The sequence below is a fragment of the Argentina anserina genome, chromosome 2 (assembly GCF_933775445.1).
Source record: "Argentina anserina chromosome 2, drPotAnse1.1, whole genome shotgun sequence".
Taxonomy (NCBI): domain Eukaryota; kingdom Viridiplantae; phylum Streptophyta; class Magnoliopsida; order Rosales; family Rosaceae; genus Argentina; species Argentina anserina.
In genome coordinates, this window is record NC_065873.1 from 5,795,843 (window position 1) to 5,813,601 (window position 17,759).

The 17,759-nt window shown below is 35.1% G+C and overlaps 3 protein-coding genes across 3 annotated transcripts in view; 2 read left to right on the forward strand and 1 right to left on the reverse strand.

The window, feature by feature from the left end:
• Positions 1-17,759, forward strand: part of LOC126781944 (coatomer subunit gamma) — a 169,146-nt gene that overhangs the window by 12,807 nt on the left and 138,580 nt on the right. The gene's annotated exons all lie outside the window — the stretch shown is intronic.
• LOC126781956 (BURP domain-containing protein BNM2A-like) lies at positions 1,466-2,740 on the reverse strand. The gene is made up of 2 exons (XM_050507087.1): positions 2,610-2,740; positions 1,466-2,347 (listed from the first exon to the last, which is right to left on the reverse strand). Exons 1-2 carry the CDS (start codon positions 2,676-2,678, stop codon positions 1,550-1,552), a joined length of 867 nt encoding a protein of 288 aa, XP_050363044.1. The 5' UTR covers positions 2,679-2,740; the 3' UTR covers positions 1,466-1,549.
• On the forward strand, positions 14,220-14,751 carry LOC126781964 (organ-specific protein P4). Its single transcript, XM_050507095.1, has 2 exons — positions 14,220-14,321; positions 14,449-14,751. Exons 1-2 carry the CDS (start codon positions 14,274-14,276, stop codon positions 14,737-14,739), a joined length of 339 nt encoding a protein of 112 aa, XP_050363052.1. The 5' UTR covers positions 14,220-14,273; the 3' UTR covers positions 14,740-14,751.

A 17,759-nucleotide genomic window follows, 5' to 3' on the forward strand; every position in this document is an offset into this window, starting at 1 on the left:
TTGCACCACCGGTTGCCCATCCTGTTGCATCGCCAAAGCTGTGCACATTAACTGATGAACCTGTATGAAATCAGAGTCATTAGTATATAAGCCTTCTAGTGTCTTACATATTGCCTGCGCAGTGCACATGCCTCCACAGATCAACTATCTCTTCATTCATTGATTTCCACAAGACTAACATTCCAAGACCATCATCGTCGTCCCACTTAGTGTAGGCAATAATATCATCTATAGTAGGAGCCTTAGTTACTCTGGTTACATGTCCCATCTTGTGCATTCCTCGAAGATGAGCTGCCATAATTCTCTTCCATTTACGGAAATTGGTCACATTGAGTTTGGCTCCCCCGAAGGAACTACTTTCAAAATTCTTGACAGATACTTCAAACTTCTAAATGTCAGTAATCTGAGAACTTTCTTCGTCGTTTCCAGAACCAATTGTAAAATAATCAACAAATCAGTAGTTATGCAACGGAAACAAAAAAAAGTTGAAAGGAACCTGCCTCGGGTGCCCTTGCACTGTTGGTGCACTGGCACTGCCTCTGGTGCACTTGCTTCTAGTGCAATTGTATTGTCGGTGCACTTGTAGTGCCTCTGGTGCACTTGCACTGTTGGCGAACGTGCACTGATGAACACAAAACCGGGAAATGCCCTGACGAACTACACGATTCGGATTAGAGAATCGGATCGGGAGCAGCTTCTCATCCGTCAGATTGCACCGGCAATCGAGCGGGAGTAGCTTCGGAGAGAGCTCTCCGGGCGGGAGCAGCTTCGGAGAGAGCTCGCTGAGCGGGAGCAGTTTCGGAGAGAGGTGCCGAGCGGGAGCAGCTTCGGAGGGAGCTCGCCGAGCGGGGCCGACTCTAGCTACGCAGACGGCGGCGGAGGAGCGCACCGGTCGGGGCCGTTCGGTATACCAGTCTGACAAAGGCAGGCAGGCGACCTGGGCAGTAGGAGGAGGGAGGTGGCAGTGGGCTTGAGCAGAGCCTCAAGCTCGAGTGGAGACAAGGCAACAAAGGTGGATAATAGCAATATTGAAGAAGCTGAGTCCTCTCTGTGTGAATGTGGTTATCTAAACTATGAGGAAGCAAGAGCTCTTTTAGGAAGGCTTGTGTATCAAAAAGGTAACACACAAGCTGCTCTTCTAGTATTTGAAGGAACAGACATTGGTGTTGTGATTCTCAATCCCCAGGTGAGGTCACTGCTGCAAGTTGTCAAAAATAAACCCAGAAAAAAACAGGGAATGAAAAAAATGGCTCTGATGCCAAGAAAAAAAGACTGATGCTTGTTGTCTATTGCATGATTTATTCTTACATTTAACACAAATTACTCTCTAATTAGCTCTGCTCCAATCAAGTCTTAATTGGCTCCTTGAATCACGCTAACTAAAAGAAGCTCACTCGATAGGAGCTATATATATATTTTTTTATTTTTTTATTTATATATATATATATATTTATCAATCAAAGTATTCCCTGATTTCAATATCTGAGTATTCAACATTCCACGGCACCATACATCAGTAAAATTCACACATCTCCAAGTAAACTGATATTTAAGCTGGCAATGGCACCCAGACTAGATTATCTGAAGGAAAGAAATGGCAAACAGGAGAGGTTCCAGGCTCAGACCCAAGCACTTGAAAGGAAACGTGGCTTCTATCCCATTGAGAAGTATCCATATGGCATACAGCAGCAGCATGAATCCTCTCTCCATTCTCACCGCCCAGCAAAACCTGATACAGCTTGTTCTGGCTTTCTTGGCTATGGCAGTAGAAAACTGCGTAAGGGTAAGGCATGGTGTGGCAAGCTATCATTCTTGGAGCAAGGATCTCATTAGGTGTTTCCAAAACGATGTAGTTTTGTAGAAGGGTGGCTGAGTTTGAGAGCGGGGAGGTGGTCAGGACTTTAAGTTGGGTGCCTGATCCAAATAGGGCAGTAGCAAATTCAACCATGGATTCGAGGGAGGTGGCACAGAACTTGGATTCTCCTTTGATGGGTTCAAGGTCACACTGCGTCAGTGTGTATTCAATGGCTTTAGCTTGAGGGGAGTCCGGAGGGAATGAGAAGAATTCAAGAAGATATGGAAGGTTTGAGGTCGAGAAAGGTATGGAATCAGCTTCTTGTTTAGGAAGTAACTTGGGAGATACAGAAGGGTCTCTTTTGGAAAAATATATGGGCATAGTCTTTCCAAGCCTGAGATCTACTGGGTTGAAGAAAACATTTAGGGAAGGGTCCATCTGATTCCTGTTTGAAGATAATGATAGGTGATCGTGATCATGGGTTGGTAGGAGTAGATGTTCTTCATCCCTGTTTTCGATAGTGATCTTCCTGTCACTATTTCCTTCTGTAACCTGGCATATATTCATGCTCTAGGCATTCAGAATGAAACAAAATATGTGCAGAACCCGAATACTAAGCTAAAATGATGAGAAATCATAATCTTCATGCAATCACAAAATTACTAGGAGAACACTGAACACGGATCGAAAGGCATGGGAATTTTGATAGTAATTAAGAGAGTTGCATGCAAATCAATGCTCAAGTCCTCCATGTATGCCATATTAAAATAGATCAGCTCAAGAAAAATCGAAGAAAGTGATATAGCTTAATTACCAGTAAAACAAGTAGAGCATGTAAGATGAGCCAGCTCCAAGAGACAAATGATGATTGACCCGTTCTCATTTCCTCTCCAGTTTGCTCGATGAGAGTTTCTGTTCTTGTACGGTTGATTGGCCAGGAAGGAAGCTCAATAGTATAATGAATTAATGATGATATCGCTTAGGGATGAAAGTACGTGGACACTAATGCAACTATCCAAGTGGAGTCCTTTGATTTCTATTGTTTATTGCAATATTTGCATACATGATGGTAGTATAGAATTATTCTTGCACGGATTCAAAATGGACTGTACGATATCGATATAAACACTTCATTAATAAATCTTCAAATCCTTCACTTTTTTTTTTAAATTCTAATTATACATCAATGTATGTTATACATCCCATATCTGACGGTCGATATTGTTTTGTGAGTAGGGTCATAAAAATAATATTTGTTGTCAACCGTCGGATGTGAGATGTATATCATATATTGATGTATAGTAGATTAACCCCACTTTTATGGTAAAGATGTATCTTGTACCTTCATTTTTTATTATTTTTTATTTTAATAAGTTAATAAAGTAGAAACTTGTTGAATTGGTTAACAAGTTACTTAATTAAAAGTTGATGTGTAACACTTTATTCAAAACCATATAATTTGTATTGTCAAATAATAACTTACACTAATTAGAACTTAAATTACAACTTAGGATCACACTTATTATGGTTATTGTAATTGAGTAGTAAAGATGTAAATATCACAATTAAAACATTTTTATTAGATGGAGAACTTGAAGTAATTATTCTGTATACCCGCCACACCACGTGACACTGTCATGTGATATACTCAGCCAATCATATTACGTCAGGGTATAATTAGCATGTACGTGGTAAAAATAGTAAAAGTTTATTTACATATAAGAACCAATCAGAAACAATCACAGTAAAAATGAACTAATAACATTAAGGAGGTACACCACGTGTGATATAATAATTAAAAACATATTTACAATATTAAGTACACGTATATATATATATATATTAGTCTAATATTAACTTTATCATTTTCATAACATAAATATCTTAAAATTGTAAAATAGTTGATAATCTTGTAAATAATGTAGTTTTAGAAGTAATTACTACAACTAGAACAAGCGTTACTATCTTGACATCAATAAGTGTGCATTGTGGTAAATCAGATAGTCATTTTAATAATCCAACATTAATGATAAAAAAATAAAAAAACATTATCACATTGAAAACAAAATTGTTGTCACAATTATAATGTTGTCACAAACTAGTACCTTTGTTAAATTGAAGTAATTAATAAAATTAGAACAAAATTATCGTTTTAACATAATTGTTGTGTTTGTTGTAAGAATATTAAAGTAATCATTTCATTACTGATAAAAAATATATAAAATTTTCGTTGTCACAAAAAGTTGATTGCCACACTTGTAAAACTGCCTAAGAATAGTAAATTTGTTATAGTTACCACTTTAACATTGATAGTTGTGTTTTTGGTAAATTGTGTAGTCAATAAAGTAATATTTTTATTAATGACAAAAACATATAAAATTATAAGTCTCATAACAAAATAATTGTCATACCTAAAAAGTTGTTCTTAAACTAGTATATTAGTTATACTTTGAGTACATACATTATTTTCAATAAAAATTCCAGCTTTAACATCAATTTTCATGGTTGTGGTAAATTGCATAGTTAATAAAATAATTATTTTCTAATAATAAACATAAAAAGAAAAATATTTTACTGATAAAAAATTTGCTGTCACACTTGTTATACCGTTCAAAAGCTAGCAAATTGATCATAGGTGTGGGATAACACAAATACAGTATTTCGAATTGGTAAGAAGGCTAGTTTCAATTTCATTATTTTCTTTGTTATCTTCTATCTTTCTCTCATTCAATTTCAGGTAATTGGGAATTTGGGTATTGCAAAACTAATTTAAATTGATGAGATTTTACGATATGGAAAGATTTGGATATCTGGGTAAGATGGTAAGATGTAATTGATTTTGGATCATTGAGATTTTAACTAATATGAATAAGATGGTAGGATGTAATTAATTTGTTCGTGGTCTTCTTTTTCTTAGTTACAGTGGAGTCCTCAAAAATCTGGATAGCTAGGATTATTAACTTAATAGCTTCTGCATAAAATTTGGGTATGATTAGAATTAATAATTTTATGGGTTGTTTCTTCTGGGTTGGGTTTGTTGTGTTCTTTGATTTAGTCATACCCACCCTAGTCCAATCTCACCAAATGTAGCTGGATTAATACTTGTTAAGGTCAGTTAGGGGAAGGGTGGACTAGTACTAGATTTAAGGAGCTCCACAATTGTACGGGGTACCAAACGTGCACTTATACCCTTATATTTCATTGTATGTTTCATGAAGTGTTCTGGAATGGTCCCGGACTACTTTGGTCCAACTCTGTCGACGACAGGTGGAAGCAAGTCATTAGTCCTAACAGATCGAACTAACGATTGGAAGAGTTAGTTACTGTTCAATATTTTTTTGTTAAATCAGTAAGTTTGGTTAAAAATATGGAGGGGTAAACTCATCTTAATCTAGGAGGGTAAGTTTTAAAGTGAGTAATTGAGTATTTGGTTAGGGAATCGCGAAACTGATGAATTGAATCAATAGCAGTCATTCCAATATCCACACACTGATAAGCAACAAATGGATCAAATACGCAATGTAGATAACCAAAACCGAATACTGAAGAACAATGTCGGAAATCAATTCCTTGGGACTGAGCAAGCCCAAGATACACCCCAATGAAACCCAACCGGGAAAGGCATTGGACACAGCCTCACTCGCGGCTTCAACCCAGTCTCGAAAGCTCTGGTTGTTCTTGGCACTGAAGCTGTTCGAGGAAATGCCTGAATGGACTGGAGCAACTAATGACTGCGGCTTCCTGGTGGGTTGGGGCCATTTGGGGTTTTGGGGAGAGAGTGAATGTGGGATCTTAGTGTGAGGTGGATAGGAGAAGATGATTTGGGTGGGAGTTTAGTAGGTCTGAGTAGTGATTGCTTTGAAATGGGGTTTGGGTTTGGTTGGATGAAAGCTCTGTTGCCATGGGCGTTTGACAGTGACGACTGCATTTCCCTCCATGATCGACTGAGACTGTAGTTTAACAAAAAAAAAACAATAAACTTTGGTGGATTCATGAAAGGGGGTCAGAGAACGGATCAACTTAAAGAAAATTGAATATTTTAACCGGTTCCGGTGGATTCTGACTGAAATACACGGCCAATTGACTAACCCATATTTTCAAGGTATTAGAATGGAATAACGAACCCACTAACTAATTGGATAGGATTTATAGTGGCCTCTCATTCTGCAGATCCACTCTTCTGGTCACGTGCAAACCGACATCCCTCCTTTTACGGTAAAAAAATACTTCACTGCTTTACTGTACGTCTACAGTGATAACATAGACAAACGTTAGACAGGGTCAGACCACAGTGGGGTTGGACCAGAGTAGAAAGCTCCATGTTTCATTGTATGTTTCACCGTGATCTACAATATATATCGATCCGTTGACTATTATAATTGTTTAGAGCTTGTCTATTGTCAGCACTCGTCACTACTACCGAGAGAGAGAGAGAGAGAGAGAGGTCCTTATTCGTCTCCTTCCGTGTGAGATTTAGAAGAATCTCCAACATTATGGGTGGTGAGTTTTTATAATCAACTTTAGCTGAACTAAATGATAAATTAATTTGAGCTGAGCTGTGAGTACTTGAAGTGTTTGGTGAATATTGATATAAAAATGTGGTGAATTTGAAAAAATATGATAGTAAGGTAATAAACAGATTATAATCTCTCACTCAGAATCAAAAAACTCAAATTTGTAGTTTTTAAAATTTGCAATCGGTGTGTGTGAAATTCTCATATAATCACTTACAGTTTTTATTTGTCAAACACCTTAGTTAGATTATTTAATAATTTAAGCTCATAATTTAATAAAATGTCGGGACAAACTCGGCCTCTGTTTCCTTCGAAATATAGCACTGAATGCGTCCTAGTTCAGTGTATGAACACCGGCCAACAACTTCAGCCATAGAATTGCATTTTTAACTTTTGAGTACCCAAGTTTTCAAGAATTTCAGTTTACCATTGAGACGTGTCTGTGATATGGACCAAGCTTATGACATGATCGAGCAAATAAATTTCATATATGTCCAAATCCAGCAGTGGTTTGAAAAATTCATATCTCAGCCGTTTGAAAGTCACTCACATCATGGCATCAAGTGTTAAGAAAAGTCTCCTCACCTAATCCTGAATTCCTCACCGCCCACAGTGCATCAATTTGGTCATCATCATAACAAGAATGATCGACCTTTTGAATGGCAAAAAAGAAAGCGATAAACATCAACTATGAACTACTACTAATTTGGCCATCAGATACGGACATCAGATACCATTGAACGTGGAGACCACAAAGCGAAATAGGAATGACCTCCCCTGATTTAGAGACCTAGCTTGGTTTCATCATTCTCATATTTATTTAGTGTAAGTTGACATCATTGCGTTTGTGTGCCACTTAATTAATATAACTCAATTTCAACGATATAGCTAGTGTGTTTGTCTTTATCAAAACGCTAAACACAACGTGATCTGTACAAAGAGTAGAATAGCAGGATATGTTATAGATTGTAGAACATACTAGCTAGAGCATATATATAAAAGAAATTGGGAAGAAAAGTAGAAGATCAAAGTACAACGAGAATCTTCCATGATGATGTAAAGATAGAGTTGACTTCTGAAAACAAAGGTGCACTAAAACCAGGCAAGAAAATGAATGGAGTGTCAGTAGATTCTAAGTTCTTATAATTTATCACGTGCTAATTAAAAAAAAAACAAACGTCTGTTTAATACATATATTATTGGTGGGTCATTTATTTAGTTTCTGAAGTTTTAATATCATCTATATTTATTTCATGGACTAAATAAATAACCGACCAAAAATACAAGGATTAAATAGACGTTCACCCTAAAAAAACACATGAAATTACTTCTTAAAAAAATATAAATCATATTAATACGCTCTAAAACAATAATTAACAAAAAATTAGCTACACATTTCTCAAAGTCACACTCAAGAACACCTTAATTCATTTTAGGGTACTGGTACGTATGGGGCACATTATAAGTTGACTTAATTAAATAGGAGCCGACCAAGCATATATTTTGGTTGAGCATGCACTAGAATCTAATTTAAACCTCTATCTCATGCATGTGGATCAAAAATGTGCTATTAGCCAATTCCTACGCTTGTGCTCTTTTGTCTCTCTCAAGTTGTTAGTCAGCTAATAATCAACAGGATGAGATCCAATCTTGTACATGGTCATGATCGATATCTTGTAAAAGTTTGATTAGGATGTAAGAAGCAAACTACTAAAACATTATTAAGTGTGGTATCAACGAAACGTGTACGATAAGTTTGACATGAATTATAGCATTTCGTTAGAATGTCATATTGATGATGATTAAATTAGGGAAGGTCAACTTCTCAGTTCGAACTCTATCGAATCAGAACCAAAGAGAACTTCTTAATGCAAAAGATGAATGTTTGAGTCCCTTTGGTGGAAATGTAAGCATGACTCCACCATTCACTGATTCACATATGGTGGAGGATGTAATTATAGGTTTTGATTAAGTGATTCTGACTTCTGAGGTCTCAAAACCTATTTTATTCAATTACTATTCTAAATTTTTTTATAGTGGATCTAGTGTACTTCGTTTCATCATGATGCGACATGCAGAAAATCATAGCCGGTTATATTTTACTTAATAACCTATGAAAGCCACTCAGCTAAATGTAGACCTAAATATAAGTATACAACCTATAAACCTACAAATATTTCAAATCTTCATTGATCTGGAATAGTGAAACTAACTTTGGTGACGATTATATGCCTCTTTAGTCTTAGGGGTGTATTCAACTAGGATTCTATATGATTTTCTTGTATTTTAAGAATCTTTTGAAATCTTGTGGTATTCAATTAAGATTTTAAACAATCCATTGAAATCTCAACGTATTCAATTAAGATTTCAAAAACTCCTATGAATTCTGGTGGTATTCAAAAATAGATTGATTTTGAATGATTTCATTTATTAGTTGATTTTGTTAGATTTTGAAGTATTTTTACACTATATCATGCTTGTTAGAAATCAAGCATCTAAACATGAGATTTTGATGTATTCTCTCTCTCTCTCTCTCTCAATAAGATCGAAAGTTTTATGTTCTTAATTATGTGTTTTATTTTAATTGCTCAAATCAATTTTCTGGGTTTTTCTTATGATTTGGTATAATTGTTGTAGGCAAAAAAGAAATGATGGTTGTTTTTATAATTGTACTAATAGTTGATTTCCTAAAAAAATCAATTGTATAACAATCAAATTTCAGATTTTAGAATACTATTGAATGTTAATTGGGTGAAAGTTTATAAAATTGTTATTATATCTTTGATCCTCATTCAAGATAGTTGCACCTTTGTGTTATTGATCTTGTACTTTAGTTTTATCGATGCTTATGGAAGTTTATAAAATTGAATCAAACTCATGTGATTTTAGGATTATGTAAAAATGAGATATTAATCCTTAATAATACATATGGATGTTTGTTATTGCTTAACATGTATGTATAAAATTAATAAGGATGTAAGTAACTAGTAAATCTTGTCAACATACCATCGTAAAATCTATTAAAATCTTCCAAATACAATACAATAGATTCTTCTCAAATCTATACAGAGTTTAAATAATCCATGGATTCTGTAATTTAGTAAAATTCCACGGATTATAAGAATTCAAACAAAATCATTTGAAATCTAGATTGAATACACCCCCCTTAATGTGAAAGATTTAGTTAATAAAATCTTTGTTTTACGGGGCAAATGTAAGCATTAAGACTTGTGCATGGTCTTAAAACAACACATTCTGTTCATACATCTAACAACATTATTTAGACATTTTTACTCAATAGACCTCTATTTTGCTTTTATAGATATCTAAAATACTATTTAGACCTCTAAAGTTTTCTCAAATACTCATTATCTAATTTGATATATAAAATCATACTACTATCTATTAATTTTTTTCCTACTCTATGTCAAATTTATTTATTATATACAACTTGAAAAATGCATAATAATCACACAAACTATCTTCTCGAATTAATTCGATCACTTTTCCACTCGTTTTCTAAATTCATAATAAATTGGTAAGCTATATTTTTCATTCATTGATAGTAACATCAACGTAAATGAATTATTTTAACCTCTAATTAACAAGTTTTGTTCATCAACGAATATGAAATATTCTAACCTCTTACGAACGAGTTTTATTTTTTTGCCTCAAATCAAAGTTTATGAGAAATTCTAAATAGTTATATAGTTTATACATTAAATCATCCACATTCAATTTGATGTTTATCAACCACATTAAAATTTTGACTAATGATGTTTATAAAAAAAGAAGGTAATCAATTAAATCATTTAATGCAACTTGATATCCCATTTTGGATTGTCTAGCAATAAATATAAAAGATAATTATCTACATTTGTATTTTATAATAAATAAGTAAAGAATTATTTCTTTTCTTGTATATTTATTGTTATATGTTTTTTGGTAATTTCATATACATTGACTAAGTCAAATTTATATAGGAAAAAGATAAAGATCTAAGTGTCATTTTAAGAGGTATGAATAAAAGTTAGAAACGGAAAGATCAATAGCTTCTTTGCTGAAATGATCGACCCGTGCATGGTCCAATATCAGTCTTCGCTTTTAACATGGAGAAATTACAAGGAACAATAGTAATGGGAATATTGATCGATGGGAATTAGTGGTTAATTACTATGGTCTAGAAAAAGAGAGAGAGAGAGAGAGAGAGAGAGAGATCTTTGCTTACAGTTGAGCGATGGGCTTCTGCAACTTGGAGAAATTGCAACTGGGTAGGTTGGGAAGAGAGGTATGCATGTGGCGCGAACCAAATGTAACTACTGCTCAATTCGTGAACAATTTAGTATTAACGGTAGCTCGGTGAAAGCGGTTTGGCTCCTTTGATATTTAGCCTAATGAACTATTTCATGGTTTGGTTAGATACTTGCATGCACGAAGGAATATGCTCCAAAAATTATGTCCACATCTTTCTGGTTGTTTTTTTCTTGACCAATTTAAATTAGTGTAATTCTTTTGTTGATCATTCGTGCATTTTCTTAGTAAATTAATAATATATATTGATGATGCCTGTTGTTTTAGAGGCATGGGGCTGGATTGTAGTTTGAGATGATCGAGAGAGGTTCGGAGTTGCGGCTTTAGCTAAACCCGTGCTACATATATACTGAGCTCGTATTATGAATTATAAAAGTTGTTGAGGCATGTAACGGGGTTTGTTGCTTGGCATTTAACAAAAATGAACTGTTGAGATCGAGAGCGACTCCATCCTACGTGTTACAACTTACAACGAACAACCCATCCAAGGTTTTCTCTCTAGCACCGACTCAAACTTTCAACCACCTCCTCCTCTCCCGGCCAATTGATGGCGGCTTCGCTTTGGTCCGGGAGGGGCTTTTTCCGCCCTCGTGGCTTTTGCTTGGAGCATGTCTCCCTTACCCAGAGCTTGTCTCCCTTTTTCGGCTTCTTCATCTTTATATTTTTCTGGTTTTCACCCTCGTTTTCCATCGTCTCTTCTAGATGGGGGTTGTTTCTAGCCTTGTAGCCTCTTAATCAAGCTCTGCATGCTTCTGCGGTGCTTTGGGGCGGCAGTAATGCATTCGTTCCATGCCCTTGCTTACCATATATGTATAGAGAAGCAAATAGGGAATGATTCCTCTGATTCGGGCCAGGCGTTTGAAGGTTGTACGTTCTATATATATGACGACTTTACAATCTAATTAATGAGATCCACCATATATGTATAGAGAAGCAAATAGTAGTAATTCATTTGACTCACGAGTCTAAAGTAATTTACACAAACGTACTCAGTTAAAAACTAAAAGCACAGCACATACCATGCAGGGTAATTAATTAATTAAGAAACAAATTTTTTTTGTTCTTATTGAATGCATTAGAAATACGACTTCTGTAGCTTTGGTGTTGGTCACTCATAAAAAATCTAGAACTAGTTATATCACCCAATCAATTAACAACTCAAGAGGTTAAGAACTTATGAACTCTTTGCAGTGAAGTACGGATTCTTTTAATGGTACCTTGAACAATGATTCAATAACTAACCAAGATGAGATATGAATGAGTGGTATCACTTTTGCAGACATGAGTATAAAATACAATCACTACGCCATGTTCTTGTCTCTCAAAATTAAAATTATTCAACTTGTAATTATAAAAAACCCACCACCAATGGAGGGCTTTTGTTTATTCCATGAACCCACCTGGATTTTGTTTCAGAAGTCGTATATATCTGCAAAGCTCGAGATCATATGTTCATCTTTACCTTATGCCTTCGGTTATATCTCTTGAAAGAGAACACTTTATTTATTAAACTTATTGCCTTCATGGGTTGCACTTTCTATTTTGAGAAAATTTCAACATGATCTCCCTACTGTTCCCCAAGTGCAAAAATATCTAAATCTAGTTTGCACTCGAGAAACAATATAGGAAGATCCTGCTGAAATCTATACCCAAAACCGAAAGCGAAACCACATGAAGTGCAAGCTTGCTCAACAAAGTCATGTTCTCACATACTGTAAAAAAATGGGACAATTTAAGAATCAAATGCCGTATAAGTGATTCTCGAACGGGAATTATAAGCTAAAAGCAAACCGGTGAATTATTGTGAGAGTTGATGCACTCACACATATTCATCCGATTAATAAATACATACAAAAAAATTCAAAACAAAAACACATGAAAACCACATTTACAAATAAGTTGACACTAATTAAATCTAAAAGCAATTAAGAAATCCAACACTAAATCTAATTAATTAAATTCATTATCATAGACAGATTTAATCATACTCAAAACACAAACTTAGAGTTATAATTTATAAACCCACTTCCAACACTAAATCCAACATATATTTATGAACCAAACACTAATTTTAACATAAATTAAGTGACTTATTTACACTAAAGCTAATACAAAATCACAAAATGCTTTCTACAATGAACCTCAAGTTTACTTAAATGTCCAAACACAAAATTCAACCTCTAATAAACATCAAATATGGTAAAAAGGATGGAGAAAGATATAGATTTCATACTAACCTAACTCAATTCAATGAGAGAAGAGAGAAGAACAAGCTTTCAACTCCCAAATCGAAATTTTCTCTTTGTGAACAGTAAATATCACAACCGTAGTTTTCTGGCATTTTTCAAATCCAGTTTTGAATTCTGCTTTAAAGGCCAGGCTCTTAAAGTAGTTTAAAAGAAAACGTTCGTCGCCTAAATTTATCTTAAGCAACGAGATCATATGTTGGTCGCCTAAGTTATCTGAAGCGATGTGGTGATATATTCGTCGCCTAAATCCTCTAAAGCGACGAATTTGTGAATGCATGCGACAATTATTATTTTCGTTGCGTAATAATATGTTAGACGACGAACCGAATGAAGTTGGTCGCGTATCTGTCAAGACGGCGTAGTGGCTCATTCATTCATTTGTCAACTCCATTTCTCAACAATGTTCATAATAAATACATAAATAATTTCATGCAAGTACACAATTTCACCTTCATAAATGCATTACCCAGATACGCGTTTGTTACGCGAGAAGCTATGGTCAACTACAAGTACACAATTTCACCTTTATATCAATTTGCAAGTGCTATTTTATAGGGAAAATCTATCCTACGCTGCTGTATGTTATACAGTAGCACATCAGACCACACAATCTCACTACAACCACTGCGTGCAAATTCTGACAGCCCCTGCCAGCCGTCCATCCCCTGCTGTATAGTATACAGCGATGTACCACAGATGAACCCTATTTTATATAGGTGAGCATAAAAACCTCAAATGTCCCCCATTGTAACAAAAATAAAAAATAGTATAAAAAATATAAAAATAAAAACCTCAAACGATTACGTTACTTGCATTTAGAGGTTGAACTAAAATGTTCTTTGTGTTGATTATATTCAACTAGCTTCTAGAAATGGTTTTCAATCTAGATGAAATTTACGTACGTGTCTAAGCAAAAATCATTCAAAAACCTAAATAAACTCAAATCTGATACATTATCGACATTACTAACATAAAAGAAAGCATAAAATTTTGTATGTATGATGTGCAACTAGATGATTTAATCTTAATAATCTATAAATTTTGACTAGCATGCATATATATATATATATATATATTAAAATGATTGATTTTAACCATTCTATATATATTTTAGATTATATAGTTACGCACGTGCAAGAGTACTCTACAAAGAATCATTCGATGCATTGGGTTTTTTTTTTTTACACCTTTTTCGCTGGCCCTAACAAACATTAGTTAGAACTTTGCAAAGGATGGTCGCAAACTCACAATTATTTCCCAGTTTCTTATATGTCGCAAAATATAATCCAACTATAAGGTTGACAACGTAAACTACGTAGTTGCCTATAAAGGGAGGAGTCATAGCTCCAACTATTACTTTCAATTTCGTAATAAGGTTCTGAGGTAGAAGAAAACCGCCCAAACATGAAGTATTCCATCTCTTGCTTTCTGCTAGTTCTCTTCATTTTCATGGTAAGCACTTTCCAAACAGCTCGATCAACATTACTTCACTCAGTTTCTAATTAATGTCATCAACAACATAGCCTTAAAATTTCACTTCAATTCTCAAACTAATCATCAACCCTTATTAAACGATCAGTTTCTAGAGCCCAGCGATGCGAGAAAGGACATGGGAGGCTACTGGAATAGTGTGATGAATGACCAGCCCATGCCAGAAGCCATTAAAGACCTCTTCTCCCATCAAGAAGAAGACGTGCCATCTCTCTCTGCTTCAACAAACAAGGACAACCGTTTTGTTCGGGACTTCGATATCAGGCTTAATGTCATCATCTACCACAGTGCCCATCATCACCATGCAAATCATCAGCCTGAAGAAATGACGCATGATATAGAATCCAAACCTTATATTCAAACTGTCAACCATGGCTGAAGTACTATCGATCTGGAATATATAATCGAAAATATTAATCATGGATCAAGTACTACTGTTGTATTAAACCGAGTTTGAAATATTAGACCTAGTATTGAATTGATTTGCGTCTTTCTTCTTTGGAGTATCAATTTTACTTGTTGAAGTTCTTCAGGTTTCAATTATTAGACTAGCTATATCTTACAGCAGCGATTACTAACTGTTTGTATGAGCTTTAATTTCTTCGCTTTTTCTGGCTAACGTGGTTTATAATCATGTTCGATCTTTCGTTCGGAAACTTAATCTCAATCAACCGGTTTATGAAGTTCATATACATACTCACTTTCTGACTTTGCAAGTTTTAAACTAATGAGGAAGTTACAAATATTGAAAGGCAGGCACCATAACATAATAACTATTCTCCAGAAAGTCCAGTTTCATCGTCAGCAGCAAGGTGTATGTTGCGTATTTCAATGTCTTACTGTATACAAGTGCATGCATGTATTCAAAGATAGATCGATATGATAGGGAAGAAATTTAAACCTGGCACGTACAAAAAAGATTTAGAAAACACCAAATTAATCACCCATCAACAGTCTAAATTAATCTTCGATAAAATTAACTATTTCCTTACACTGATTGAACTTCAACTTATTTCCAGCTCAGAATGTACGTACATTCGTCACGTTTACTCTTCGAAATGAATAGTGAGTCAGTTTCGGTTATACGTTATTTCAACTTCCCTAGTGCTTCACATTTCATGGGAGTGTTCTCTTCAGTTTCATAATCTTTAGAGAATTTTGTTCACATGCTCTGTGCTTGTTGAAAAATATATTTGGACTTATACTTTAATTATATGACTTGAGGATTAAGTAATTGATAAAAAATTATATCTAAGCAATTGAAGTTGAATGAGAAAGGTAATTTCAGCAATATTTTGTAATCATAAACAAGATATTCACTAAGAATCCAACTATATTTCAGATATGATTCTCATGTACGTTCAATAAGGAAACAAACTGTGATTCAATTAAGACTCTTTGATGGGTAAGACAATAATTGAATCACTATATATATAGGAGCATTGATCAATGAATCTCGATACACATACATACAACTACTGTAATATCACGAAAATTCATAATTATTTTCTAATTATTGTTCGGAGATATTTAAATTGGTGGTGATCCGATTATATGGTACGAGGGAGAAAACGAAAGTGTTCGATCGATTTATACACATAAACGTTACCGTGACGGGTCAAGAGTTGACTTGTTATCCGTTAGGAATCTCAGAAAACTTCATTCATGAAAGTCGTAGAATTTGTCAATACAAATTCGTGGACACACGGCACGCTTAAATCGGAGTTCGTATGAAGAAGTTACGAATCAAAAATGTATTTGGACATTTTTAGAAAATAGTATAAATAGGGGAATTAAAGAGAAAAATGGGGAGAAAAATCAGAAATTCAAATCGGTACTGTTCATGGGCAATGTTCACCCCGAAAAAAAAAACCCAGATTTCTTCCTCCCGAGCGGCCGACTTTGGGCCGCAGGATCTCCGTCGTCCGGCCACCATAGAGTGGCGCACCGGTCCCGTTTGAAAGGTTGCTGCGTCCCCTGTCGATTGGTGGCAGCGCCACCCGCCATCTCGCCGCTGTTTAGGGGCGGTGAACCCCGAAAGTTCCCCCGAAAGTGCATAGTTCGCTGAACTTCACCTCGTATGATCTCCCTCCTCCGGCCACCAATCAGTGAGATTCTTGTCACATTGTGAAGGTCTGTTCCATACTACAAACCCTCCAAAATATTTAACCCAAATCGTTGTGTGCTAGGAGAATCAAATAAAAGAAATTCTAGGTTTTAAATTGGGGCTTTTCGAATTTTGTTAAATTAATGTATTTAGGCTCTGAAATTGACTTTGTGGTGAACTAAAAAGTTGTTAGGAATGTCATTTAGATTGTGATGGTGAAATTTGGTGGTCATTGGTGGTGATCGGAAAACGGGCGGCGCATGAACAGTGTGATGTGAACAGTAAAGCAAAACAGTGTTATGTGAACAGTAAATCATAAAAGGTTTTCTCAGCACTTTATCATGCTGTTAGGTGACTGACGAAACGAGTGAGGGAATCGCCCTCGATGTCGTGGAAGTTGCACGCAGGAAATACGCTGAGTAAACCTCACACTGATCATCTTGATCGAAGTAGTGTTATAATTATTGAATTTAGTTTGAGTTGTTAACATAGTCATTGCATCACTAGCTTATAAAAAAAATATTCTAAAAATATGGTTTGGTTTAAATTACGTGAACTTGATCGTCTACGGTTCATGGGTAAGTGAAACGCTATTTTATAAATGATTTTAAAAAGGTTTTAGTGATTATGGACTATGGTGAATGTAAGGAAATCTTACTGTGACAAGTTCACCCTTGGCGGTGACTTATATTTTTGAATTATTAAAAAGAGTGAACTGTGATATTTATATAATATAGTGGGCTGTGTATGTGTAGAAAATGGTAAATACGATACATATATATGAGTTGCTATATTATATAATATTTCGATTTTATTTCAAATGTGAGATTATAATGTTGTGATTCATATTGTTGTGCAAGAGTCGCTTGGTTGTAGTACAATAACATGTGTGGATTGTTATTGTACGTGCCTACGTGGTTTTAACATTGAGTATTGTTAAAACATTTTCTGGTCTTCAGATGTTTTTGGTAGTAATCAGAACCAAGCCTTGGTCGGGTGTCGGTTACGATTCAGATAGAGCTCTAGTCTGTCTGCCGGTGTACTGCATGAGGGGTAACAGATAGGTTTCCTGGGTCTCATGAGTACCCATGTTTTTGGGTGATATTGGGTAATAGATGGGCTACCCAGTGTCTGTCGATGTATTGCATGAAGGGTAACAGATGGGTACCTAGGTCTCATGAGTACCTATATTTTAAATGATTTTGGGTAACCAGATGGGTTGCCCAGTGCCTGCCGGTGTACTGCATGAGACAGATGGGTGGCCTGGGTATCATGAGTACCTATGTTTTTTG